The sequence below is a fragment of the Doryrhamphus excisus genome, chromosome 9, assembly GCF_030265055.1.
Source record: "Doryrhamphus excisus isolate RoL2022-K1 chromosome 9, RoL_Dexc_1.0, whole genome shotgun sequence".
NCBI classification, from domain to species: domain Eukaryota; kingdom Metazoa; phylum Chordata; class Actinopteri; order Syngnathiformes; family Syngnathidae; genus Doryrhamphus; species Doryrhamphus excisus.
The window spans coordinates 3,307,076-3,333,255 of NC_080474.1; the positions used below are offsets into that span (position 1 = coordinate 3,307,076).

General features: G+C 39.9%; 1 protein-coding gene across 2 annotated transcripts in view; it reads left to right on the top strand.

Annotated features, from left to right (window-relative positions):
- ubr3 (ubiquitin protein ligase E3 component n-recognin 3) overlaps positions 1 to 26,180 on the top strand; it is a 47,753-nt gene that overhangs the window by 8,939 nt on the left and 12,634 nt on the right. Inside the window, exons 10-32 of one of the 2 annotated variants that reach the window (XM_058081829.1) lie at positions 325 to 458; positions 527 to 613; positions 677 to 742; positions 1,296 to 1,385; positions 1,450 to 1,578; positions 1,646 to 1,698; positions 2,067 to 2,200; positions 3,534 to 3,619; positions 3,718 to 3,859; positions 5,596 to 5,692; positions 6,927 to 7,068; positions 7,244 to 7,348; positions 8,447 to 8,617; positions 10,877 to 11,322; positions 12,396 to 12,484; positions 15,637 to 15,786; positions 16,762 to 16,895; positions 17,572 to 17,682; positions 18,258 to 18,458; positions 18,576 to 18,712; positions 20,337 to 20,422; positions 23,993 to 24,098; positions 26,066 to 26,163. In XM_058081829.1, coding sequence (XP_057937812.1) covers positions 325 to 458; positions 527 to 613; positions 677 to 742; positions 1,296 to 1,385; positions 1,450 to 1,578; positions 1,646 to 1,698; positions 2,067 to 2,200; positions 3,534 to 3,619; positions 3,718 to 3,859; positions 5,596 to 5,692; positions 6,927 to 7,068; positions 7,244 to 7,348; positions 8,447 to 8,617; positions 10,877 to 11,322; positions 12,396 to 12,484; positions 15,637 to 15,786; positions 16,762 to 16,895; positions 17,572 to 17,682; positions 18,258 to 18,458; positions 18,576 to 18,712; positions 20,337 to 20,422; positions 23,993 to 24,098; positions 26,066 to 26,163 — 2,994 coding nt within the window. Of the gene's footprint in view, positions 1 to 324; positions 459 to 526; positions 614 to 676; positions 743 to 1,295; positions 1,386 to 1,449; positions 1,579 to 1,645; positions 1,699 to 2,066; positions 2,201 to 3,533; positions 3,620 to 3,717; positions 3,860 to 5,595; positions 5,693 to 6,926; positions 7,069 to 7,243; positions 7,349 to 8,446; positions 8,618 to 10,876; positions 11,323 to 12,395; positions 12,485 to 15,636; positions 15,787 to 16,761; positions 16,896 to 17,571; positions 17,683 to 18,257; positions 18,459 to 18,575; positions 18,713 to 20,336; positions 20,423 to 23,992; positions 24,099 to 26,062; positions 26,164 to 26,180 lie in introns of both variants that reach the window. The other variant, XM_058081828.1, reaches the window with a different exon arrangement.

The following is a 26,180-nucleotide window of genomic DNA, read 5'->3' on the forward strand; positions in this document are numbered from 1 at the left end:
TAGGCGGCACGGCGGTCGAGTGGTTAGCGCGCAGACCTCACAGCTAGGAGACCGGGGTTCAATTCCACCCTCGGCCATCTCCGTTATAGTGGCCCACGAATATAATAATACGCTAATATACAATATGTTCACCCAGATCATTAGCCACAAGTGCGTCAAAGGGTGTCACTGGTTGAACACAACAACTGAAAATGTATCAAACAATTGTGTTTGACCTTTGCCACCTGCATCACACTCAAAATAGGGCTCTGTGTTTTAGCAAATGAGATTGTCAAATGAGTTAGTTTGTGGTCTAACGCCCTCCCTCCTCTCCCGCTGTGGTAGGAATGAACCTGAATAAGCGTGAGTTGAATGAACACGTGGAATTTGAGTCCCAGACCTACTATGCAGCATTTGCAGCTGAGCTTGAGGCCTGCGCACAACCGATGTGGGGTCTTTTAACTCACTGCAAAGTCAAAGTAAGTCTACTTTGCAGATGTACTACAAAGTATGGGAGTCTTTAACATGTTGTCATGTCTCTGCGCAGGAGACTCAGGAGTATACTAAAACTGTGGTCCGCTACTGTTTGGAGACTCTTCAAATCTGGTTTGATGCTATTAGCTTCACTGATGAGGTAAAGTTCGACACAAACCAACGTGTGGCCCGGTGATTCTTATGGCTTCTGTTTCTCTCCCAGCCTTCGCCAAATCAAGTGACATTTCACTTGCCGCTACACCGCTACTACGCCATGTTCCTCAGTAAGGTCAGTGTAGGAGCTATTTATTGGTGTGTTCCTAGGTTTCTGATATCTGTTGATTTATTTTTTGTTGTTGTTGTTTTGTTTGGATTACTTGATAATATTTTCTTGTTATTTATTTATTTTGTTTATCTATCATATTTTGTTGGGGTTAATTAGTAGTTAATTTCTGGGTTTACCCCTGAAAAAAAACACCCTGGGCACCTGCAATATATTTAGGTAGGCAGTGCTCACAGGACCAGCATGCACCGGGGTGGGCCTATGGTTTTTGTACCAGCACAAGAGAGGCAACAGGAAAAGGCCCTTGTTCCTTTTTTGTTTGTTTGCTTGCTTGGTAATAAAAGGAAAGAAGAAGAAACGGAACAAGATTGTTTGGACAATGACTCTTTTGCCTGCGTAAAACAAAACCCATGGTGCATCAGTGGCCTTTTGATTATAAGTTACGTTTATTATTTTAGTGAAGGACAAATAGCCACTACAGTCAGTGTCGCTGTTAGGATGTAATAATTGCATGGAAAGGCCAGGCTAATGATAGCTGGTTTATTGGAACAATCTCCAGGCTGTGAAGTGCCAAGGCCTGGACCTGGACAGCCTCCTGCCTGACCAAGAGATGCTGATGAAGATCATGGTGCATCCGTTGCAAATCCAGGTACAGCTTCTGCCGTGGATAGCGAAAAATCCCATTTGAACTGACAGCGTGTGTTTGTCGCTAGGCGTGCCTGTCGGAGATCCACAGCAACATGTGGGTGAGGAATGGGCTCCAGATAAAAGGACAAGCCATGACCTACGTGCAGTCGCATTTCTGCAACTCCATGATTGACCCGGACATCTATCTTCTCCAGGTCAGGACTTTTCACCGTCTGTCTAGCTCACATAGATTGTTGTTTTATGAATTTATTGTTTTTGCAGGTTTGTGCGTCAAGGCTTGATCCGGACTACTTTATCTCAAGTGTTTTTGAGAGGTAGGGTTTAACTCTTTTAGCTCTTTTGCAATTTGCAATGCTCGTGTTTATATAAGTCTTTTTAAAAGATACATGTGAGACCAGGAGTGTCCAAAGGTTTTTTCACCCATTTACTTAAAAATGAAAGGATAAAACAACAATATTTACAAAACAATTGTTTTGTCAATGTAGATATTCTTGTGAGTTATAAAAAAAATAGCCTGCTTAATATTTAGACTTTGTCTCTTGCAATTTTGCAGTAATTTAATATTTCATAGTTCAGCTCTATGATATGCTTTTTTTCTCATAATAATATAATACACAATGCAGAATAATAATAATAATAATATATGATATCCATAGTAATACTACTGTATTTGTTCATGCAGGTTTAAAGTGGTGGATCTTTTGACCATGGCGTCGCAGCATCAGAACGCCGTGTTAGACTCTGAACAGGAAAGACCAATGCTAGAAGGTGCTCTGACCTTCTTGGTCATACTGACAAGCCTCCGCATTCATTTAGGTAAGTGGTGCAAGATGGAGTATGTCCTAACGCGGATGAAAGGTTTCATTGGTGTTTTCATTGATGTCAGGCACACTCCTGAACAGACTTAAAAGAAAACAAAACAAAACCCTGATCCCTCGATGGTCTGTTTTGGGATTATTATTGTCTTTGTAGTTCCATGTGTTAGCTATAGGTTTTCCATATTGGCTTTCTGTTATATTGTTATATATTTCTGTTATATTGCGATATTGATATATTATTATTGCATGAACCGATACCGAAGTTGGCAGCAGCTCTTCCATCAAACTGTGATGTCCATCATGATATCACAGTTGGATTATCACTGCCTCAATATGTTGTTTTTTTTTCCAGAAATTTCTGAATTGGTCACTGTTTTGTGGTAGAATATGAGTTATTATTAGTAAAAAAAATGCATACTGAAACAAATAGTCTAAAATGTGAATGTACAGTATTTGACATTGGCCACTCGGTGTCAGTGTTCAGTGAGACAGGTACTAGAGTTCTCACTAAGGTTCCCTAGGGAACACATGTACATATGTCTTACATGGCTTACTTACTGTTATTCTGACTACTATATTGGGTAATAAGAGTGTAGAGCCATTTAAAGTACTCACAAGAAACTGCTAACATGTGTTCCTATGTTATCTTAATTATGTCTAATATGTCTTATTTTTTCTGATTATATTTACTTTATTCCACAATGGGCCATCTCTGTGTGGAGTTTGCATGTTCTCCCCGTGCATGCGTGGGTTTTCTCCGGGTACTCCGGTTTCCTCCCACATTCCAAAAACATGCTAGGTTAATTGGCGACTCCAAATTGTCTGTGAGTGAGGTATGAATGTGAGTGTGAATGGTTGTTTGTTTATATTTGCCCTGTGATTGGCTGGTGACCAGTCCGGGGTGTACCCCGCCTCTTGCCTGAAGACAGCTGGGATAGGCTCCAGCACCCGCGCGACCCTTGTGAGGAAAAAGCGGTAGAAAATGAATGAATGAATCTACTTTATTGGGTTATACAAACGTGGTGACTGTAGGGGTGTTATTTCATGTCTACAGGGCTCTAATAAGCACATTTAGAAGATAATAAACAGGTTTTCTGGCAAATTTTTGGGTTTGAATCCCAGTTTGGGACATCTCTGTATGGAGTTTGCATGTTCTCCCGGTGCGTGTGTGGAGACTCTAAATTGTCCATAGGTATGAATGTGGGTGTGAATGGTTGTTGTCTATATGTGCCCCGGGATAGGTTCCCGCATAGCCTAAGATTTAGGCGGCATTGAATCTGACTCTGACACAAAAGCATTAAACAAAAGTGACTCCTCGCTCTCGCCATCAGGCATGACAGACGACGAGATCCTCCGGGCTGAGATGGTATCGCAGTTGTGTATGAATGATCGTACTCACAGCTCGCTGTTAGACCTTGTATCCTTTTCAATAAATCTCCCGGCAGCCACGTGAGGCATTTACTGCATACCCTTTTTCATCCATCACAGATTTGTTCCTTAAGAATGTTTCCGCAGATTCCCGAGAATCCCAACCCAAAGAGTGGTATCGTACCGGGGAGCTGCAGCTTTGAAGAGGTGCTGTCTGCGGTAGCTGATTTCAAAGCGCCCGTCTTTGAGCCAGGAGGCTCCATGCAGCAGGGCATGTACACCCCCAAAGGTAGGCGCCGACATGCCAACACACTCTACAATCTAGCTTTATATCCCGCCTCTTCCTGCTGTGAGAATCCGACATAACGCACATGCAATTAATACGTTTGTTGTCGCATAGTGATAGCAATTTGGCAAGTTTAGCTACTAGCTGCATTCAGTGATAGCTATCATAACCACACAATGATTTCAGGTTGTTGGTTGCTTCTCTCAGATTGCTTTTGTGCACGCACCACCATTTCATTCAGGCCAAATGAAATTTTAAAAATGATTTTAATATAGTTTCATTCGTAATTGTCAACAATATAGACTTGGACTGTTGTTTTGTTCTGTTCTTTTAACCAAGGCAACATTGTATTTATATCTTATATTCTTTAAAGGTGACTATAGGGGTGTTATTTCACATCTAGGGTACTCTAATAATGTTAAAAGAAATCATATCTAGACCGTGGTAAAGAGATTTGTTATGCCTAGTATGTCTTATTTTCTCTTATGTCTACTAGATTGGGTAATAGGAGTGTAAAGGTGACTATAGGGGTGTTATTTCACGTCTAGAGTGCTCTAATAAGGTTAGAAATCATATCTAGAAGGTGGTAAAGAGGTTTGTTATGCCTAATATGTCTTATTTTCTCTTGTTATGTCTACTATATTGGGTAATAGGAGTGTAAAGGTGACTATAGGGGTGCTATTTCATGTCTAGAGGGCTCTAATAATGTTAAAAAATAATATCTAGAAGGTGGTAAAGAGGTTTGTTATGCCTAATATGTCTTATTTTCTCTTGTTATGTCTACTATATTGGTTAATAGGAGTGTAAAGGTGACTATAGGGGTGTTATTTCATGTCTAGAAGGCTCTAATAATGTTAAGAATCATATCTAGAAGGTGGTAAAGAGGTCTGTTATACCTAATATGTATTATTTTCTCTTGTTATGTTGACTATATTGGTTAATAGGAGTGTAAAGGTGATTATAGGGGTGTTATTTCATGTTTAGAGGGCTCTAATAATGTTAAAAAAATCATATCTAGAAGGTGGTAAAGAGGTTTGTTATGCCTAATATGTCTTATTTTCTCTTGTTATGTCTACTATATTGGTTAATAGGAGTGTAAATGTGACTATAGGGGTGTTATTCCATGTCTAGAGGGCTCTAATAATGTTAAGAATCATATCTAGAAGGTGGTAAAGAGGTTTGTTATGCCTAGTATGTCTTATTTTCTCTTATGTCTACTATATTGGGTAATAGGAGTGTAAAGGTGACTATAGGGGTGCTATTTCATGTCTCGAGTGCTCTAATAATGTTAAAAATCATGTCTAGAAGGTGGTTAACAGGTTTTCAACGCGCTAACTATGACATCTGTCCGTTTATGAATGGTGGAAATTCGCTTATCACATTGGGACCGTGATGAAGGAGGGCGTACTGTAACTATCCAGCCTGCCCTCCACTGGCCACTGCTCGTCATTACAAATATGACACCACCAATGTGACAAAAACGTACCCAGCAACGCCTCCCCAACCATTAAAATTTTCTAAACAGCATTATTCAAGCAACATTCCATCATTTATTATTTATATTTATTATATAATATACTGACTGGCTTGCTAATGCCTACAGCTTTTTATTTTGCTGAGTGAACTCCTGGGTCGTGTTAGTCCGGATCTGGCCACTGGGGGGCAGTCTTACACCACCACGAACGGACTAGGAAGAGGAACCACCTCTTACCAAACATCTCCTCTTTTTCTCCTCTCAGCTGAGGTGTGGGAGAAGGAGTTCGATCCCATCATGGTTGTTCTCAGAACGGTGTATCGGCGGGACGTGCAGTCGGCAATGGACAGATACTCGGCATTGTAAGTTGAACACTACACATCCCCAAATAAAGAGTCCATTTTTCATTCATCAATGAAATAAGTCTTGTCCGGCTGTGTCGTGGGGGGGGGTCACCTCTTTCCTGCTCATGAAGGCACCTGATAAGGAAGGTCAGGGCTGGTGGTGCTAGACCGGCTTCCAATTAAATAGCTGTCCAGAGAAATCAATATTTCACTCTAAATTGTAATAGAATTGAGGAAATCTCTCCCTTGTTTGCTTGCGATCTCCCGAGACAAACGTGTCAGCTGGCGGTGAAGGAGAATCGTGGTTGTTCGCCGTTCTCGTGATGAATGGAATGAATGACAGCACCATTACTAGCCAATGGTAACTCAAGGAGTGCTGAGCGTTGGAAGCGATCGGGTGCAAGATAACCCTTGGATAATGATGCTGTTTTGGGTGGAGATGGAATCGAAGGCCTACGGTGGGAAGACTGGTGCTTAATTGTACGTCACGTACCAGTCATCATTGCCGCAAACAGCAGCAAGGCGGTGCTGATAATAACGACTTATAAAACCGTGAAGCATCAAACTCCTGTCACGGGAGGAGTTACACTTCAATTTGGCTGTTAGTCTTCCTAACGTATGAGACAGGGGAGTTCAAAGTTTTTTTTTTTACTGGCCAGTAAAAGTATAATTTAATCAGGAAACTACAAAAATAAAATATAAATAAAACAACAGCAATAATGACAAAAACAATAGTAATTTTCCAAGAATATTGTCAAATTATTAAGAAAAAAAACTTGAAATCCTAATAATAAAAAATATGTAATTTTAGGAGAATAACATCAAAATATTATTAACAATAACCACATTCTAGTAGCATGTATTTGGGGAGGTGGTGTGCAACGGGAATGTAAACAAAATAGGGAAATAGCAGCATATTCGGTACCTTCCGCTGTAAATGATGATGGTTGGGTTTGCTTGAGAGATGAGGAAGAGTATCACAAGTGAATCAGACATTTTGATGAGCTGTTATCATGGAGATTTGACACATAATATGTATATTGGATAAGTACATTTACTCCTTTTTAATAAACATTTCATTTAAAAACATCATTTAGTGTTGAGTTGCGTTGTCATTGACTAATTCACCCCCCCCCCAAAAAAAAGAATTGTGATGACTGGAAGCTTCCACGTCATCATGGCTGCATCAGTAACGTGTCTTTTGTGCTGTGTTCTACATTTTTTTCCGTTTGGGATTTACTGTGTTGTCCAGCTTGAAGCAGTCGGGCATTCACACCGGTAACCCGTGGCCGCCTTACAAGGAGAGGACCCCGCTGCACCCTTGCTACAAAGGTCTCATCAAGCTGTTGCACTGCAAGACCCTGCACATTGTGATTTTCACTCTCCTTTACAAGGTCAGTCCTTGTATCTGCTCCTGTTATCTGCTGTTGATGTGTTGCATGATACGTACTTTAGTCCTGATGGAACCCTCCCCTTAAGGCGGATATCTCCAACTACTACTAAGCCAATATCAGCTGGAACAACATGGATGTGCTTAGGATCTAACGTCGAATGAAATGTACTTTGTAGATATGGATGGATCATCAGAATATGTCGGAACACGTGCTGTGCATGGTGCTCTACCTCATCGAGCTGGGATTGGACAACCAGGTTCAAGACAGCAAAGAAGACGAGGTAAGAGAAGAGGAATGGAAGTCAGAACTTCCTAATTTGTCATCTATAAAAGGATTGACTGACTGCAATTGGTAGTGTAGTGATTCGTATAGCTGACGTATGTGAAGCATTTATTCAGATGTACCTGTATGTCATTCATTATTATATGTACTATATGTACATATTACGTGCCTGTGTACCAGCGAAGGCCACATAGTGAAAAATGAAAGGCTGCAACTTTGATGTTTTCTAAAGCAATACATGTAGATATGCTAAGAAGTTATACATATTTGAATAAAAAAAACGCCATCTCAGCACATCGGTGAAAAAGTATATTTTCAGAAGTAACTTGACTTTTGCCATTTTGCTGTTTTTTGCAAATTTTCCAACTTATATAATTGTCACAGTTTTTCTTTTTGTATTATATGATTTTATTCTCATAATATTGTAGCTTTTTTTCTAACCCCTTTTTCCAAAAATTGGAACTTTATTTTTGTTTTTTCTAATATTACCACTTTGAAAATATCAAACTCTGTGCTACTAAAATGCTATTTTTTACCCTCATAAGTTTCCAAATTTATTGTTGTAAAATTAATATTTTAACTTAATTCTCTTAAAATTACAGTATTTTTTTATTATTAAAAAATTATTATTTATTATTATTTCTGCTCATTTCTGACAATTTCAACTTCACACATTTTTGCTGTATTGTCTCAGCATCGCAACTTTTCCCGCAACCTAATTTTGATTATTCATTGTTTTGTTTGTTTCCTGTAATATTATGACTTTATTAAAAAGCCATTCTTTAATATTTCATTTTTATGCTACTAAAATGATCTTGTCTTCATAATATTACTGCATCATTCTCGTAAAATGATGATTTTTTTCTCATTAAATTACAACTTTTTTTCCTCAGAATTACAACAGATTTTTAATTATTGTAAAATTGCTGCAGATTTTTCCACTTTTGCTGTAATTTTTTCTTAACACAAGTAAAAACAAACAGTAGATAAAATGTAAGTATAAATAAAAAGAAATCAACTTTGTTGTTGTGACCTCAGTGCTGATGTTTCCATTTTTGCTGCTTTGGTGCGCCACTGTGACACCGTGTGCCTTCAGGAGCCGTGCATCGAGGAGCACTGCCACGACAGTTGGTTCCCGGGTACCAACCTCATCTCCAATCTGCACCACATCATCAACTTTGTTCGAGTTCGAGTTCCTGAGACGGCACCCGAAGTGAAGCGAGAGGCGCCGCCCAGCACCAGCTCGGAGGCGTCGTCCTACGGCCAGGTAAGAGGCCCAGCTGGGTGTGATGTCGGCTTGACGTCGCCCACATCACTGTGCTTCTGAAACGGGCTGCATCACCACCCGTCGGCCCCCGAGGCGGCTTGGCCTCTCGGTACGGCCATCATTGTTCACCCCCCCCTGCCATCCTCACTCCACAGAGCTCCAGGCGTCTTTCAGCCAACTGGAGAGAGGTAGCTGTTTGTACCTTTGATAGTTGAAGAACTCCTTTGCACGTTGAAAGGAGGCTTGCTGTGCTGTGGTTTGTGCTTCAGCACCCCCCCCCCCCCCCTCCCATCCCCTCCCTCTCCACTGCTGAAACTAATTATGTGTATAATGCGGGTTTGGGTAAACGCTTTTTAACTGCATGTCAGCGTGATCGATGTGGCCGCGTCCTGGGAATATGATGCATGTTTATTTAACAGTGCGGCTCGGGTCCTTCTTGTCAGGGCAGGTCAGGGCAGGTCATGGCATCCTTCACGCAGCTTGTACGTATGCTTGGAAGTGGTTCTGTCTGAAGCTCTATCAGGAAGGGCCGTAATGAAACCTTGCCGCAATTTTTATAATGGACATTTCATTGGACTTTTATGTCCATTGTACCTATTTGACTATGCTAATGAAGCATCCTTACAATCCATCAACGTCCGGGACTTTATTGTTGTTGTCGGGGGTTGGGAGATGCTGATTTAGTGCAGCACCTGCTCGCCTCTTCTTCTTCTGAAGCTCATTTTTTTCTATGGCAACTGCCACAACATTAGGTACACATGCATAACCTCATTGAATGGCGCTTTATGAAGAAAATTGCTGTATTCATGCACCAATACAGTAATCCTGGGGTGTCCAAAGTGCGGCCACCGGTACATGGTAAAAGTAGAATTCAACAAGTAAGCTAAGGATAAATCAGCAGGAACAACAAACCAAACTAAAGTTTTTTTTGTTTTTTTTTTGGAGAATTAGGTTGAGGTGGTGTGGTAATATTATGGGAATAAAGTCTAAATATGGTAATGGTAATGGTTTTATTTCATTTGAACATGCATCAGATTACAATTACAAAAAAAAGATTACAAACCCTCCATCTGGTACTTTTACAATCAGTAACTGTTTAACATTTTAACATTTGTTCACTTCCTGCTTTCCATAATACAGTTTAAGTTTTTTTTTTTTTTTTTTTAAATAATGTACCTCATACCGAAGTCCGAGGTGATATGAGCATCCAATGACATAATGGGTACCATAGTAAGTGTCAATATAGTGATATATATAGCACATCATGACTGGTTCAAGACTCTTCATCCTTGTATTTAGCAAACATCAACTGCTTGTATTGTTTCTTGAATTGGCTCATCGTTGTGCATTGTTTGATTTCCTTACTCAATCCATTCCATAGTTTGATTCCACATACTGAAATGCTATGGCTTTTTAACGTAGTCCTAGCATAGAAGTGTTTCAAATGTAATTCTTCCCTGAGATCATATTTCTCCTCTCTTGTAGAGAAGTATTGGATGACATTTTTAGGTAATTGGTTATATTTAGCCTTATGCATTATTTTAGCTGTTTGAAAATTAACTATATCAGCAAGTTTAAGTATTTGTGATTTTAGAAATAAGGAGTTAGTATGTTCTCTGTAGGCGGCATTGTGAATTATCCTTACTGACCTTTTTTGCAGGATTTTTTACAAATCGTATGGGAATATAGTCGGAATTACATGAATTGAAGAATTTAAGAAAGTCCAAATAGTTGGAAAATTAACAAAAGCTGGTGTAATTTATACTTAAATAAAGTCAAAACATTGAGAGATAAAAATATTCTCATGTGATGTTGCCGTTTTATGAGGATAAACTGGTAATATTATGAGGAAAAATTAATGTTGTTTTAGTAACATGGAGTTGAAATACTAGGCTAGTCCAGCTGCTTAGTGGCCCGTGTTCACTAAACAGTCCAGTGTGAAATGCTGTTGACAGATTAAAATACATTTCTTATGTTGGTAGGGAATCAGGAAGTCCAACCACTTGTGCCTGATGGTGGCGTCTTTAAGAATTGTAAACAAATGTAGCGTTCCCTTACGCCCGAAGAAACACTTCCTGGAAGACACTGCTAACACCGTGAATAGAGAAGCAGAGCTTGGGGGATGAGGGTGGAAGCAGAGAGACCATCCCAAACTTCTCTCTGGGCTCACTTTCTGAAAATTTGGCGGCTTTTAACACGAGAACATAAGATTCTAACAACATTTAAAAGTCAGAAAATGTTCTTTCTGCCTGATTTCAGAACCTGCGTGAAGCCCAAGTGTTTAGCCTGGTAGCAGAGCGCAGGAGGAAGTTCCAAGAGATAATCAACCGCAGCAGCTCAGAGGCCAACCAGGTCGTCAGGCCCAAGAGCTCATCGACGCGCTGGGTGCCGCCAGGTACACCCCCCCAGCTGGTGACGGAGATCCTGGAGATAAGAGAAAGCATGCTGTCCCTGCTGGTCAAGCTGCACCAGAAGCTGTCGTCCAAGCAGAACTCTTTGTCGGCGTCCTGGCTGGACAACATGGACACGAGCCGTCACGCTCACGGGGACGGGATCACCGCCATCGAGCGTATACTCGCCAAGGCGGCCATGCGCAGCTGCCAAATCAAGCGCAGCATCCAGGACATTTGCGGAAAGGTGTCGCCTCCTGTGCCGCCAAAGAAGAGCAGTCCGACAGACAAAAAAGCCATGGATAAAGAAGAGAGGTACAATCTTGGTTTCCTCAGGTTTACTGAAATATGAAAGGATAGAAATAAAACCCTGCATTTCAGATTTGTCATATAGATGAAAATCCTATTTGTATAAACTTCACTCCCCATTATACTGTTATTTCAACAAAATTGTTAAACTTTATTCTCAAATAATTTTCATAAATTTTCTTTTTGTAATATTACAACTTTAATTCCATAATTACTGTTAAGAAACAGTTGAACTTTCTTCTTTAATAATCTTTGTAAATGTCATTTTTGTAATATTATGACGTTATTTCAATCTTGGTTTCCTCAGGTTTACTGAAATATGAAAGGATATTTTGCAAAGATTTTTGTAATATTATGACGTTATTTCCATTATATTTGGACTTTATTCCCATATTATTATGACTTTTCCCCATCCATCCGTTTTCTGTACTGGTTATCCTCACTAGGGTTGCGGGGTTATGCTGGAGCCTATCCCAGCTGACTTTGGAGAGGCAGGGTACATCCACTCTGAATTGGTGGCCAGCCAATCAGGGCACATATAGACAAAGAACCAGTCACACTCACATTCATACCTATGGACAATTTCTAGAATTACAGAATGGATTTTTTCCCCACTCCTATGAACTTCCATTTCTCTCCCATAATGATGAAGAAGTAGGCTATAAGGATTGGGAAATGGCCTTCTTTGGGGATTGGCTTCACTCCAGAGACAGTCAAATATATCATCTCTCGACTTCACTTGGCCCGGAGGTGTTTCCATGACAACCACCAGGTAGCAATGCATTCATCCCGGTTGCCGAGTGAGAGGCTTCATCTCATTGGCCAGGCTTTTGGCTGTCTGAAGCCGTCAGTGAAAAGGATTGAGCCATGAGTGTTTTTTTTTATGCCTTCAAATTAGTGTCGTAATTTACAGTGTGGGGCTCAATCCATCATATTAGTTTGATTAGCAGCCTTTCCAGCTTTCAAATCACGGACCCCAAAGTGGCATTTCAATGTGTGCTGGGGAAGGCCAGGTAAATAGGTGAGCCACTTGGCACATGGTGGCGTGTTGGCTCAAGTATATTTCTTGTGTTTTTCAGACGCCAGAGGGCCAGAGAGAGGCAACAGAAACTGCTTGCTGAATTTGCCTCCAGACAGAAGAGTTTCATGGAAACGGCCATGGATGTTGGTAAGGGAATAATAATAATAATTCCTCCTTTTTGTCCCTTGATGTTCTGAATTAGTTCTGAATTAGCATATGCTTGTCCGCATTGCAGACCTACGCCAGGGTCTCCAAGTCAATGTTCTTCTTATACACTGAATGACTTTAAAAATGCTCTTTTTGTTGTGGCTGTTTTTTGGGCCGTGCGGCAATTGGGTTTGATTTGTAGTAGGGATCGACCGTTATGTTTTTTTTGGGGCCGATGCCGATACCGATTTTTTTCCATCACCCTTAGCCAATGGCCGATTTTGCTTGGGCCGATATTTGTGGCCGATACTGCTTTTGCTCCCTCAATTTACATGAAAAAATGACCATGATAAATATTACCGGTGTCATGTTTAAACAAATATTTATTGAAATGTAAACACTGAACACAGTAGGATTCAACTCTCTTAAACACACATTTAAACGGCACTATCAACTTTTTTTTTGTAGTTGGTGTGTGTTGAGTGCAAAGTCACATTGTGTTTTAAAGTCCTTCAGCATAGAATTATTTTTTTTAATTGTTTAGTCTTAATTCTTTCTTCTTGTAGTTTCATGACTTTATTCCCATAATGTAACTTCCCACAACCGCATTGTTTTACATTATTTTGTTTTGCTTGTTTCCAATAATATTATGTCTCTCTTTAATATGTTATCTTTATACTACTAAAATGTTATTTTCCCTAATATTATGACTTGTATTTTTAGATTAAAACTTTTTTCTCTTTGATATTTTGCCTTAATTCTTGTTGTGTAGCAATTGTTTCAATATCTGCAGTTTGTTTTATATTTTTTACATTTTCCATTTTTGTGTTATTGTTCTCTTCATATTTTGGCTGATTTTTCCAAATGCACCCCCAGCCACACTTTGAACACAACGATGTTCTCTTTTCCACTTATTAAAGCCTTTTGTACTTGTGGTACAAAACAAGTACCGCAAGGCATGCTGGGAAGCCGGAAGCTCTCCCAGTGATGGCGGCGATGTCGGCGCCCATTTTGTTGCTCAAAGTATGTTTTTTAATTCTAACTACAGCAATCTGGTTAAATAGAAGTTGATAGCGTGGTTTGATTTGTTTGATTTGAGGCACCGTGAGAAAGGTGCATTGTTCTCAGAGTTCAGCGTTTATTATGACAGGCGTACAAGACCTTTAATAAAGTACTTTGTCACATGTGAATGGCAACCCGCCAGCTTTTCGAGATGTTTTTTGTGCAAGTTGATGCAAGGTAAGCACGTGGTGACAGCAGGCCTGCGAGGACAAATGGAGAAGCTAGCTGGTGGTGGTGGTGGGGCCACATGGGGTCTCTGTGTTAATAGTGGTGCTGGACTCCCTTGCCCCCCCCCCCCCCTCCTGACACTGTGTTGTTAGAGAATGAGGAATGAGTGCACTGGCCAGACAGGGACTATATTGCGACCTCTGTGTTGCTGACTTCCTGCTGAGCTGGGACTTTATTTGAAGCTTCCTGCTTAGTTTGCATCCCGACATTGAATTAGGATGTGGTTCATACAATGTTAAAAGTGTTGCCTATGAATCAATGCTGTGATCTGTCACTTGCATACAGTGTTTACATTGTCTGAGGAGTGCTTCTCTGTACAAAGTAGGCGTGCTTGATCATTATTGGATGTGATGGATATGAGGGAATTTTGATATCACACTGACATTAAAAGTAGCTCAGATACCCGTTAATTGAAAAAAAAAACCAAAAAAAAAACTCTGAGGCGAGATTACCCGTACTGTACACGGGTGAGCAAATCATTCACTGTTTTTCAGATACAAAATATCAAAGTTGCATCCTTTCATGTAGCTGGTTAGTCATTGAACATGTACTACAGTAAACCTCGGATATATCGGATTCAATTGTTCCCACTGGTTTTGTCCGATATAAGCGAAATCCGTTATATGCGTATACCGGAAAATGTCAGTTTTACGCATATATCGGATTTATATCCGGTATATGCGTAAATCGGATTTTATCCGTTATAAAAAGGCACTTCCTTGACTATGTTTCCAATGTACCTGGACGCGCAGGCAACGCTGCAAACGCTGCAAATGACGTCGTATAACGGCCTGTCACGATTCGGCGAATCGGAGCGCCACAATGCGGCCATCCGATATATGCGAGGGAAATTTAATGGAAATGCATTGGAACGGGACTGGAGATTTTGTCCGAAATAGGCGAAATCCGTTATAAAAAATCCAATTTTTTATTGGAAATGCATTACAGAAAAATTGGTTCTTTTTTATCTGTCCGTTGTGAGCGAATTTCCGATATATCCGAGGTTTACTGTATAACCACCAACCTCACACAAGCTGTGTTTTTCCCACGTAGAATAACATGCAATGAACAAGCTGTGCCTCCATGTCCAATATAACACTTGTACAATCAACATGTGAGTAGCATTCACACGGCGGCACACCATTTATAATGCCTTGTCATTGAACCGTGTGTGTGTGTGTGTGTGTGTACGTATGTGCCTGCGGCGTTAGCTGCCACAGTGACCTTTTATTAAGCGCACATTCTCTCTAAGAGTCATAAATCAACACAGCCTGACATTTCTCCTTCAATATTTCCTGGTAAATACACTTCTTAACATTTCAAACTCATTTCATAACCGAATATCCATATGTTTATTCAATGAGCTCGCTTGACAATATGCGTAGGTTTAAATAGGGACATCAAACCCCTTTTTCACTGTAGGCCACACCGGGCCTTTATGGACGCCTCTGCATCCACAAACTATTAATGCATCATCACCTCAGCATATTATTACACATTTGATAATTATATTTTTCCTTTTGTCGCGTTTTACTAACTAACTTAGCTTGACTGTTTTATCATTCCATTGTATCCATCCATCCATTTTCTATACCGCTTATCCTTAAAAGGATCGTGGGCATGCTGGAGTCTATCCCAGCTGTCTTAAGTAAAAATAAATACTAATACAATGAAAATAAATATATGAAAAAATGTAAATGTCTCTTTACATGACTTTTTCGTGGGCCGCATTAAACAATATGGCGGGCCAAATCTGGCCCCCAGGCCAGATTTTGTTGGACAAGCTAATAGAATTTACACATGCGTTTGCTTCCTGCACATGCAGCACACACACATACTTTACGCTTTCTTTTTTTTACCAGAATCTCCGGAGACGGAGGCAGCCATGGACCTGGGAGCGTCGGAGATGATGGAGTCCGAGGTTCTTTATGATTGTGTGATCTGTGGACAGAGTGGACCCTCCACGGAGGACAGACCCACCGGCCTAGTTGTTCTCCTCCAGGCCTCCTCGGGTAATACGCCCATCATTTCCCAATACAAAGTTCCTTTGTCTGATGCAGCCACCCAGTATGTCATCACATGACCTTACTGGCGATGTGAAAGGGGGGTCATGTGTTCAATATAGACGTATTTATAGGTGGATCAATGACTTGCTTTTTCTCTGGTGGTCTTGGAGGGTAACCCCTTGGCCCAAAAAGCGGGGATCTAAATCAGGGATCTCAAACACGCGGCCCGCGGGCCAAATCTGGCCCGCAGGACACTAGTTTGAGGCCACCGCCTTGATATGAAAGTTTAATGTTAGTTCATGTTAAAGGTTAAATAACTGTTAATAGTTATCCTCCTATCCGTGTGGAAGTGGTAAGTTTTTGGCTATTTAAGTTTAAAGGAAATAACTTGAAGGCTACCGTCTAGGTCGCTAGCTCTCTAGTTTGCGAGTTAGCATGTGTCTCAAGACCCTGCAGTTGCGCAATATGTTGTAAATAAAAAGAGTATAAATGTGACTATAGTCGTGTTTTGTCATGTCTACAGGGCTCTAATAATGCTTTGTTCATTTTAATCTGAAAAAAATAATTTGTCTACCCACCAACTATATGTGGTTTCTTAAGTTTTTATTATTTGCTGTTTTATTATTATTATTATATTTATTTATTTATTACTGATTGATTGATTTTCTTTATTCTTGATTTGTTTATTTATTTTTCATCTTATTTTGTGTAGAAAAATAAAAATATTTGAGAACAGTGGAATGTTTTATCACAGTTTTTATTGTAGAAAATTGGAACCAAAGCAACGTTTTTTTTTTAAATTTGTTTTTAATAAATGCGTTTTTTTTTTGTTTTTTTTTTTGAAAAACCTGATGCGGCCCAGTCTCACCCAGGCCCCCAACTAAATTGAGTTTGAGACCCCTGATCTAAATGTTGTGTACTTTGATGTCCGACTTATCCATCTCCATCCTTGTGTAGTCACTGGCCTTCATTGTCTTCCAGTGCTTGGACATCGCTGCAAGAGCGAAGAGGCTAAGAAGCTCCCAACCTGCGATGAAGAGCACATTTACTCTGCCGACACGTGCGCAGTGGCTCATGACGTCCGACTCACCCTTTTGCAACGCTTCTTCAAAGATGTGGGTGTCTCAGAAAAGCAGCATCAGTCTTCACAGGAGGAACATTAGTTGGAGGCACTTAGTTAAAGGAATGCTATTAAGGAGATGGATGTGCTTTTATCAGACAACAGCTTATGTTGTTATGCCTTCATTTGCTTTATTAAACCTTTTCCAGCAAGGGCCAAATAGGGGAAAAAGAAAGGATGCCACTTTGGTATATCATAAAGTAAGATCATATGGATAGATAGATGCTTTATTTAGCTCCAAGAGAAATTCACATTTCCAACAGCTCTGCAAAAATCTCATAATAAACCTAAGCACATAATAAAGTATAGTAGATAATATAATATAATATAATATAATAGCACCTCAGCTTTGTGAAAAAGCCTACTAGTGTCAACTTCACTCATTTTCCTCCATGTTTGCTGGAGGAAATCAGCAAGTTGAAATCAATATTTCAACTTCAGGCTAAACTAAAATGGCATTATTTCATTTTCATATTAAGATGTTTTTTTTTGCTGCTGTATTAAAAACAACAAAATCAACAAAAACAAAAAAGCCAGTAAAGAATCAGGCGTCACTTTGGGCACCTCTGATGTGTATGGAAGGAAAAAGTACTGCATGACGTGTGTTTCTACACTAAACAGAAAGGGTTGATGTTGGGAAGGTGCTTACTGATGTGCTGTTTACTCTGCAGAGCTCCTGCCTGCAGTCTGTGTCGATAGGTTGGGACGGGGGCGTCTACGTGCAGACCTGCGGACACACCTTGCATATAGATTGCCACAAGTCCTACATGGAGTCTCTGAGGGTAACGTCAACATTCTTGTCCTTAACAATGACATGATTTGTTTGATTGGGAAGCCGATTGATGGAAAACACAGTCAATCAAATTTACCTCATTAATCAAGATATTGACCAATGAGATGGCAGCTCGGCAAAGCCATGGAAAGCTTTCATGAACGTTTATTGGGGACTTATTATGCTCATTTTTGTTGTGGACTGCTATGGAGCAGCTCTACACGATAACCCCACACAGTTAGCTTTCTAGATCTTTCAGAATCTGCACCTATTCCAAATGTATTTCCTTGGATTTCCAAAATAGTTTATTCCACTGGGCACACCCACTTGACTGTAATTGGTCCCACGCAGATTGTACAGCTAACAGCTTGTACCCAGGCACGCCCATATTAGGATGTCTGGCTCACTGTGACATCACATGGAGCCAGTGTTTTTTTCAGGGCTTACTTCCAAATGTGTGAACCTCATTATCTGAAACTTCAACGACATTTTAACTACATTTATTGGTCAGAAAAGTGGAAAAAGCATAATCGGTCCCCGCTAACACTTTCTTTCCTTTGTTTTTCCATAAATAATCTTCTTCAGAATGACCAGGTCCTGCAGGGGTTCTCTGTTGACAAGGGTGAGTTTACCTGCCCGCTGTGTCGACAGTTTGCCAACAGCGTACTTCCCTGTCGACCCGGCCGGGGCTCTGAGGCCGGCATCTGGCACACCCCCACAAACAAGAAGATCAGTGTGCTTATAAAGGAAGTGGGAGACCTTCAGGAGAACCTTGGACTTTTCCCAGTAGGTATTCCTTATGTGAGGACCGCACTGTTGGATTGGGAGTTGCATCCATGTAAGACGAAGTGGACACAAAAGTCCGCGGTGGTCGTGATGTAGCGTTTGTGTTTGTCTGCTTAGACGGAGTCCAACTTGAGTAAAGAGATGGAGCTGGTCATCAAAGACATCAAGAACACCACGCAGAAGAAGTACATGGACTACGGCAAGAACCCGGGCTCCCCTGATAATGACTTCCTCTTCATGTACTCGGTGGCAAGGTAAGAACCCTCACGTAATGGACAAAAGTATTGGGACAGTTGGTCAGAAAAGAAAACACAGTTTATGCCTTGTTTCCATCTACAATAGTTTGGGTTATTCATCAGGGGGTTGGGTACGTTGATTGCATGACAATTTTACAGATACAATAATACCAGGTGGACTGTTACGTGTAAAATATATAGTCTGCCCTAGTCCGTGATTGGCTGTAGAGAGGAGTCAAATGACTGCGGTCACCAGACGGCGGGCGGGGTGCGCAAAGCACTGAGTCCCACACAGAAAGAAGAGCAGCAGTGGAATGTGATGACACCCGCCCAGACCCCTGCCCCAGACCCCTGCCCCAGACCCCTGTCCCAGCCAACCCATCAGCTGTGACCTGCACTGAATCCTTACAAAAACCACATCTGGGATTGCAGAGGACTTGCGGAAGCAGCCCTTCACCCTGAGTACAATCCCTGGAGTGTGTTTTGGGTGCCTGTTGGCACTCTGAAGTTCAATGAACAGCGCAAATTGCCTGAGGAGTGGAAAATTCCTCTGTCACAGGGGTGCTCTTATCAGCAAAAGCCAGCTGGAGCGTCGTCCTCGCTGCATTATCTACGTGAAATTGCTTTTTCTCCCCACTCTCAGGAAACACAAAGATTTGCCCCCACTGTGTTGGCCTCTGTTGGTTCGAAGGAAATGGCGAGTTTTAGGAGATGTGCACACATCACTTTTATTTTGGTTTCTGCCTATCAGTGTTCAGCATCTACGTACCCGGAAAGGTTTGGCTTTAGTGTTTCCCGTTTTGGTTATGGTTGCAGGATGAGCAGCACCGATGCTGACACCATTTTCCTTACCATAAAACACCACTGAGCTGCTTTTTGTTTTTTGTAGGATGAAATGCTGTGTAGCAAATAACATGACAAGTTATGTGAAGGGACACTTTTTTAAGAAGTTATACGTAGTATAAACAGTACTTCTCAACTTTGGGGGAAGGCTTTTAGTAATTAGTATCAACTTCACTTTTTGCTATTTCTGTCCCAGTTCTGTTTTTATTTAAAATGCTCCAATTCTTTCACACTTATTCATCAATAACGGTAATATTTTGACTTTATTCCCATAATATAACTTTTTTTTCCTCACCAACCAAATTTTTATGTCTTTATTCTCACATTAACACGTTTACAATTTAAGTTATTTGCTACTAAAGTGACATTTAAAATTAATGCAGTTTATTCTTGTAGAATTGCAACTTTTTTTCTTGTTAGAATACAACTTTTTCTTCTTTTCATATTTGGACATTTGGACTATTCTTGTAGAATTACCACTATTTTACCATATTACATATTTTCCAAGACTAAGACCAACTAAGAGTTGGGACACCACGGACAGATTCCAGTCAGATCATGGACACTTGATAATCAACAAGCTGGATCAAAACTAGCAAACTGTTATGAGTGCTGACTGAGCTTTTCCTAAGTATGGTGCGTTCAGGTTCATCACAAAACTCCTGCGGAATCTTACAAAGTGATGGACACTTAAATGACAGCAAACACAGCCACGCATGCACACGCAGCCTAAAGTATTGATGTAAAGACATGTTAAAAATGATTTCTACTGGTATATCACCTGACTCTCTCTTTACAGGACCAACCTGGAATTAGAACTTGTGCATCGCGGAGGCAACCTGTGCTGCGGCGGTGCCAGTGCGGCTGCAAAGCGCTCATGTCTTAGTAAGTCTTTACGTAAACATTGTGTCAAAAACTATATGCCATATTTATATATCTGTCTTATTATAAAAGTCATAAACTACATGTCAAGTTCATTTAAAAGCAAATTGCTTCAAGAGAAGACATCTGATTGTGTTTAGGGCTGTGAAAAAGACCTGATATATTATATATAACTGATATATTATATCACATCACGGAAAATACTATTTCCTTAGTGAAGTTCATGACACAAAGTGACATCTCCGTCTGTAGCTTGTAGCTTGCGGGGGAGCAAGAGTAAATCACGTGGGTGGGTGGGGTGGGGGGGTGAATGTCAGTCAGCTGACTGATGTCATGACATCTACAAATGTAACGTTTACGAGATCGACCCATACTACCTTGGCGATCTCGCTTTAAAGACGGCAGTTTCACTTCCTCGTCCTTCATGGGTACCCTAAACATCCCAACAACATTTTATTATGGCTACGCTGAATCAACAGAAAGACAAGGAAATCGATAAGGCCATATTTTTATCATCGTTCATAAAGGCCGGAAAAAACACGTCAGTTCTACTTGAATTTTGTGGTGTCTTTGAAATGCTCGTAATATATATATATATATATATATATATCCCTGTGATTGGCTGGCGACCAGTCCAGGGTGTGCCCCGCCTCTTGCTCAAAGACAGCTGGGATAGGCTCCAGCACCCCCGCGACCCTCATGAGGAAAAAGCGGTAGAAAATGAATGTGTGTGTGTATATGTATATGTATATATATGTATATGTATATATATATGTGTGTGTGTGTGTGTGTGTGTGTAGTATAGTATATAGTATACTATACTATAGTATATAGTATACTATACTACTATAGTATATAGTGTAATATACTACTATAGTATATAGTGTAATACTTATAATACTTATAATACTTAATACTTATAATACTTATAATGTCCTGTAATTGATCATTTTGGTAAAAACATGCAGTAAAAATTGCCATATTTTTGACATAGTTGTAATTCATGATTCATTCATTTGAAAAATGTAATTATTCTGATTAGAAATGGTAATAATTTGACAACCCTAATGACTTATTAGGTCCCTAATTGTTATGCACTAATTTCTATTCCTAATGTATTTTTAAAGGGACAATCCACATGAATGTCCAGTCTTACTGACAATAGAAATTGAGCGGAATGACAAAGCGGACAAGAAATTGTATGAAATATGGCCGTCCATCATTCCCTGCCCGCCTCTGCCTTCATAACAAATTGTCAGATTGTGAGATCCAAGTCGTTCATCCGCGCCACTCCAGAGCCATAAAAGCAAAAGGAAACAAACGGTCTATTTAGGATGGCAGTCAAGGATAGATGCTATCCCAGCTGATGGCCTCTGTCCTGCTTGACAAGGACGTGCAGCTGCCGGGTGAGGGGAGAGTAGCGCCCTATCAAATTTCTCTTAGGTTTTCCTACTTCGGTACGAGGTACATTATTAAAAAAAAAAAAAACTTAAACTGTATTATGGAAAGCAGGAAGTGAACAAATGTAACAGTTACTAATTGTAAAAGTACCAGATGGAGGGGTAGGATTCAATAAGCTTTGCTTCTTCCTACTCCTTTTGGACATGTGGAACTATGAACTAATTATGGGATGCACTCAATTGTAATCTGATGCATGTTCAAATGAAATAAAACCATTAAAATTACCATTTATTAATAACAGTTGTCAAGAGTGATCAGTAGAGGTGATCTTGGCTTAAAAGCAGGACTCTGCATGGCTACAAACATCCAGTCATGACTTGCATTTACAAATTCAACCAAGAGGTAATAATATTGGTGCAGGTGAGGGAGTGCTTCACACACTATTTTTTACTTTGGAATGAACCTGTCAAACTTGAGGCGGCTGCAGAGAAATGGCTTGTCACCCTCGGGTGGCCTCAAGGAGATTTTATATTCAAGCTTTGGCGTTTTCTCAGCTACATTAACCATGTAGCCATGGCCGTGGATGCTTGGACTCACTTGGTGTGCAATAATGTTCATCTTTCTGATCTGAGGGTGAACGACAAGACATACTCGTGTAACAGTATGAATTGGATCTACTCAATGGATCTGGATCACATAAATACCAGGGCATTATCTGCTGGGAATGTATTCCCAAATTGGAATATTTTTCACCCATTCCAGCCTCAGCAGTGGGATGAGGCTTTCTATGCATTTTATTTCCATGCGGCTGTATGGATCTGAAGCCAAGTCATACTGTGGAGACTGAAACATGCTGTACTTTTCTTGGCTTTGCCTACTTCCACCTGTGGAGGGCAGTGTTGCTCCAAGTATTGAAGCTTTACAAAAATACTCTTGTCAAACATAGTGTATTTAAAAGGAAAATAGATTAGTGTTGGTGGAATTTGTTTCAGTGTTGTAATTTATTATTATTAATTGGAATGGTTGTTTTGATGCCCTTTTGGTCTTGTGCATTATAGAAAAACAGCCAACATGTTGGAGGAGTACCTTGCCTTGAAAGGACTTGCCTTTCATCACCTCACTATGTCAGTTTTTAAATACTACCATTGCTGTAAAGATAAAGAAGCTCAAATTATCAGATTGTAAAGTCTTAAAATATGACTTTTGATCTGATTTTGACTTTTGATCTCATCGTTGTGATTTCATAATTTTGTAATTTCGATTTGATGGCTTTTTTTAAATCACATTTTGACCTTTCATCTAATAATTATTGGCAACTCCAAATTGTCCATAGGTATGAATGTGAGTGTGAATGGGTCGCGGGGGTGCTGGAGCCTATCCCAGCTGTCTTCGGGCGAAAGGCGGGGTACACCCTGGACTGGTGACCAGGCAATCAGAGGGCACATATAGACAAACAACCATTCACACTCACATTCATACCTATGGACAATTTGGAGTCGCCAATTAACCTAGCATGTTTTTGGAATGTGGGAGGAAACCGGAGAAAACCCACACATGCACGGGGAGAACATGCAAACTCAGAGGGTGGAATTGAACCCTGGTCTCCTAGCTGTGAGGTCTACACGCTAACCACTAGACCGCCGTGCCGCCCGAGTGTGAATGGTTGTTTGTCTATATGTGCCCAGTCCAGGGTGTACCCCACCTCTCGCCCCAAGACAGCTGGGATAGGCTCCAGCACCCCCTGACCCCAGTAGAAAAAATGAATCTAATAATTATGATTTTTTATCTGATAATGATGTCTTTCCTGTCTCAAAATTCTAACTTTTTATCTCATAATTTCACTTTTTATGTGATATTTATGACTTTTTATCACATCATTTGGACTTTTTATCTCATAATTATGACTCATAATCGAAACGTTTTCATAATCATGATTTTCCTATCTCATGTCTGTGTCATTTGACCTCCTAATATTGCTTTTTATCTCAGAATGAATTCATCATTTGGACTTTTGATGTCATTGTTTTTGGTGTTCCTCTCAGTGGGGTAAAGAGGCTCCCATAGTTTGTATCCAGTATGTTCCTCAGTCCGACAGGAACAGTAGCTCAGCCATCTTGCTCAGCAGATGAAAATAAAGACGCCACTGAAAGTGTTTTTCTTGCCCTCCTGCAGACCAGCTGTTTCACGTGTTGGCCATGCACATGCGTCTGTACAGCATCGATTCCGCCTACAACCCGTGGACCAAGCTGACTCAACTCACACCCAGCAAAGAGGCAGAGTGAGTGCTCTTTTTATTGTCCTCCAATATCTCTTCCCAGCATCACAGCCACGGTCCCTGCTGCTCCATCACATCAACAAGCAATCAAAGGCGCTTTTTCTTCAAACACCAACCCTTCATCCACCCCTCCCTCCCCTTTTCCCCCCCAACCCCCCTGACAGGTTTTCCGTCACACAAAGAGGAGCTAAATACAGCTGTCGTGTTCTCGCCCTCAGTTGTCCACCCAAAGCTTGGTAACGCACAACATCGTCTTTCCTGACTTGGGTTACCGTAGCGCTCCGGTGTATTATCGTGCCCCCAAAAACAATAAAGATCTGCTCCTCCTTCCATAACAAACGCTCACGGGCGTTCTGTATTCTCACAGGAGCCATTTGCTGTTTAAAAATACTTGTGGAGGTTTCAGGAGCCGTGTCATTGACACCCTGAGGCGGTCTGGCTAAGTAGGACATGGACCAGGGGTGTCAACGTGTCTTCTACCAGCTGTGGCCGCCGTGCGTGGTGAAAAACGTCGAAAAATATAAAAATAGGCAATATAAACAACCGAAAAAGTGTTATAAAAATTAAAAAAAATATTATATATATATATATATATATATATATATATACATATATATATATATATATATATATACGTATATATATATATATATACGTATATATATATATATATATATATATATATATATATATATATATATATATATATACGTATATATATATATATATATATATATATACGTATATATATATATATATATATATATATATATATATACGTATATATATATATATATATATATACGTATATATATATATATATATATACGTATATATATATATATATATATATATATATGTACGTATATATATATATATATATATATGTGTGTGTGTGTGTATGTATATATATATATATATATATATATATATATATATTATATACACATACAGTTTACAATATAATATGAAATGTATGAAAAATATGACCAGTATATCCACTATGAGATCTTGCTAGAAAATTAAATGTGAAATATGAAGCATTAAGAATATTATTAATATCAACTTTGCTCTTTTTTTCCACATATTTTTTCGTGTAATTATTCTTGTCATAATGACTTTATTCCCATAATATTATGATGCTTGTAATATGCTTTTCCCTTAATATTTGTACTTTTTTTAAACAGTTTTTTTCTTGTTAAATTCTGTCTTTTATGATTAAAATATTTAAAGCTTTCTTCTCTTAATATTTTGACTTTATTCTTAGTAATAATATAATACATTTTATTTGTATAGCACTTTTCAAGATACTCAAAGACACTACAGAAAAATGAAGTTGAATAAAAGCAAGTGAACAGAGTAGAATACAGCATTCATTGGTTAATACACAGTTAAAAGATGAGTAAAAGCAGGGCGGGGCACAGCAGTCAGACATAAAAAAAAAAAAATAAAAAATGATTCTTATGAAATTGAATTAAAATTCCTGTTTAATTTGTCAGTGTACTTGTTAAATAAAGACTATTTTTACACTGTGGCGCATTGGACAGGCCTGTCACAGAGATGTGTCTCACGTACAGTAAATGAATTCCATGCATTTGATTGATGAGGAGAGGAGAGGAAGTGTGCATTGTGGTCTTAGCAGGGGTGAGTGCTGCATCCATAAAGGCGTCCTGTTCTTGTTATGAAGTGCTGAGTGCTCTGGTAATGGAGGGTATTATTAAGCTTAAGTGCCGTCCCTCGCATTCGCGACTCCCGAGGCCTCTCAGGGGAGCAGAGTTTAATTGTCAACAGAAAAAGAAGACATTTCACAGGAAACGGCACACAGCTCAGCTGGAGCTGGAGATGCATTAAGTCCACATTTCAGCTGATATGTTCCTCTGGAGAAGAACCATGCGCACGTACACTGTCGCTTTCAGATGATAATAAAAGACTTGTGTGACCCATTTCCATCTCCTTCTGTTTTGCAGCAGTTTTGACGACGAGAGACCCGAGGTGCCCATGTTGTTTCGAGATGTCCCGTCCTTGCTGGTCATCTTTGTGCTGACTATGCCTCAGCCTCTGCGAAAAGGTACGCTTCCTGCATCA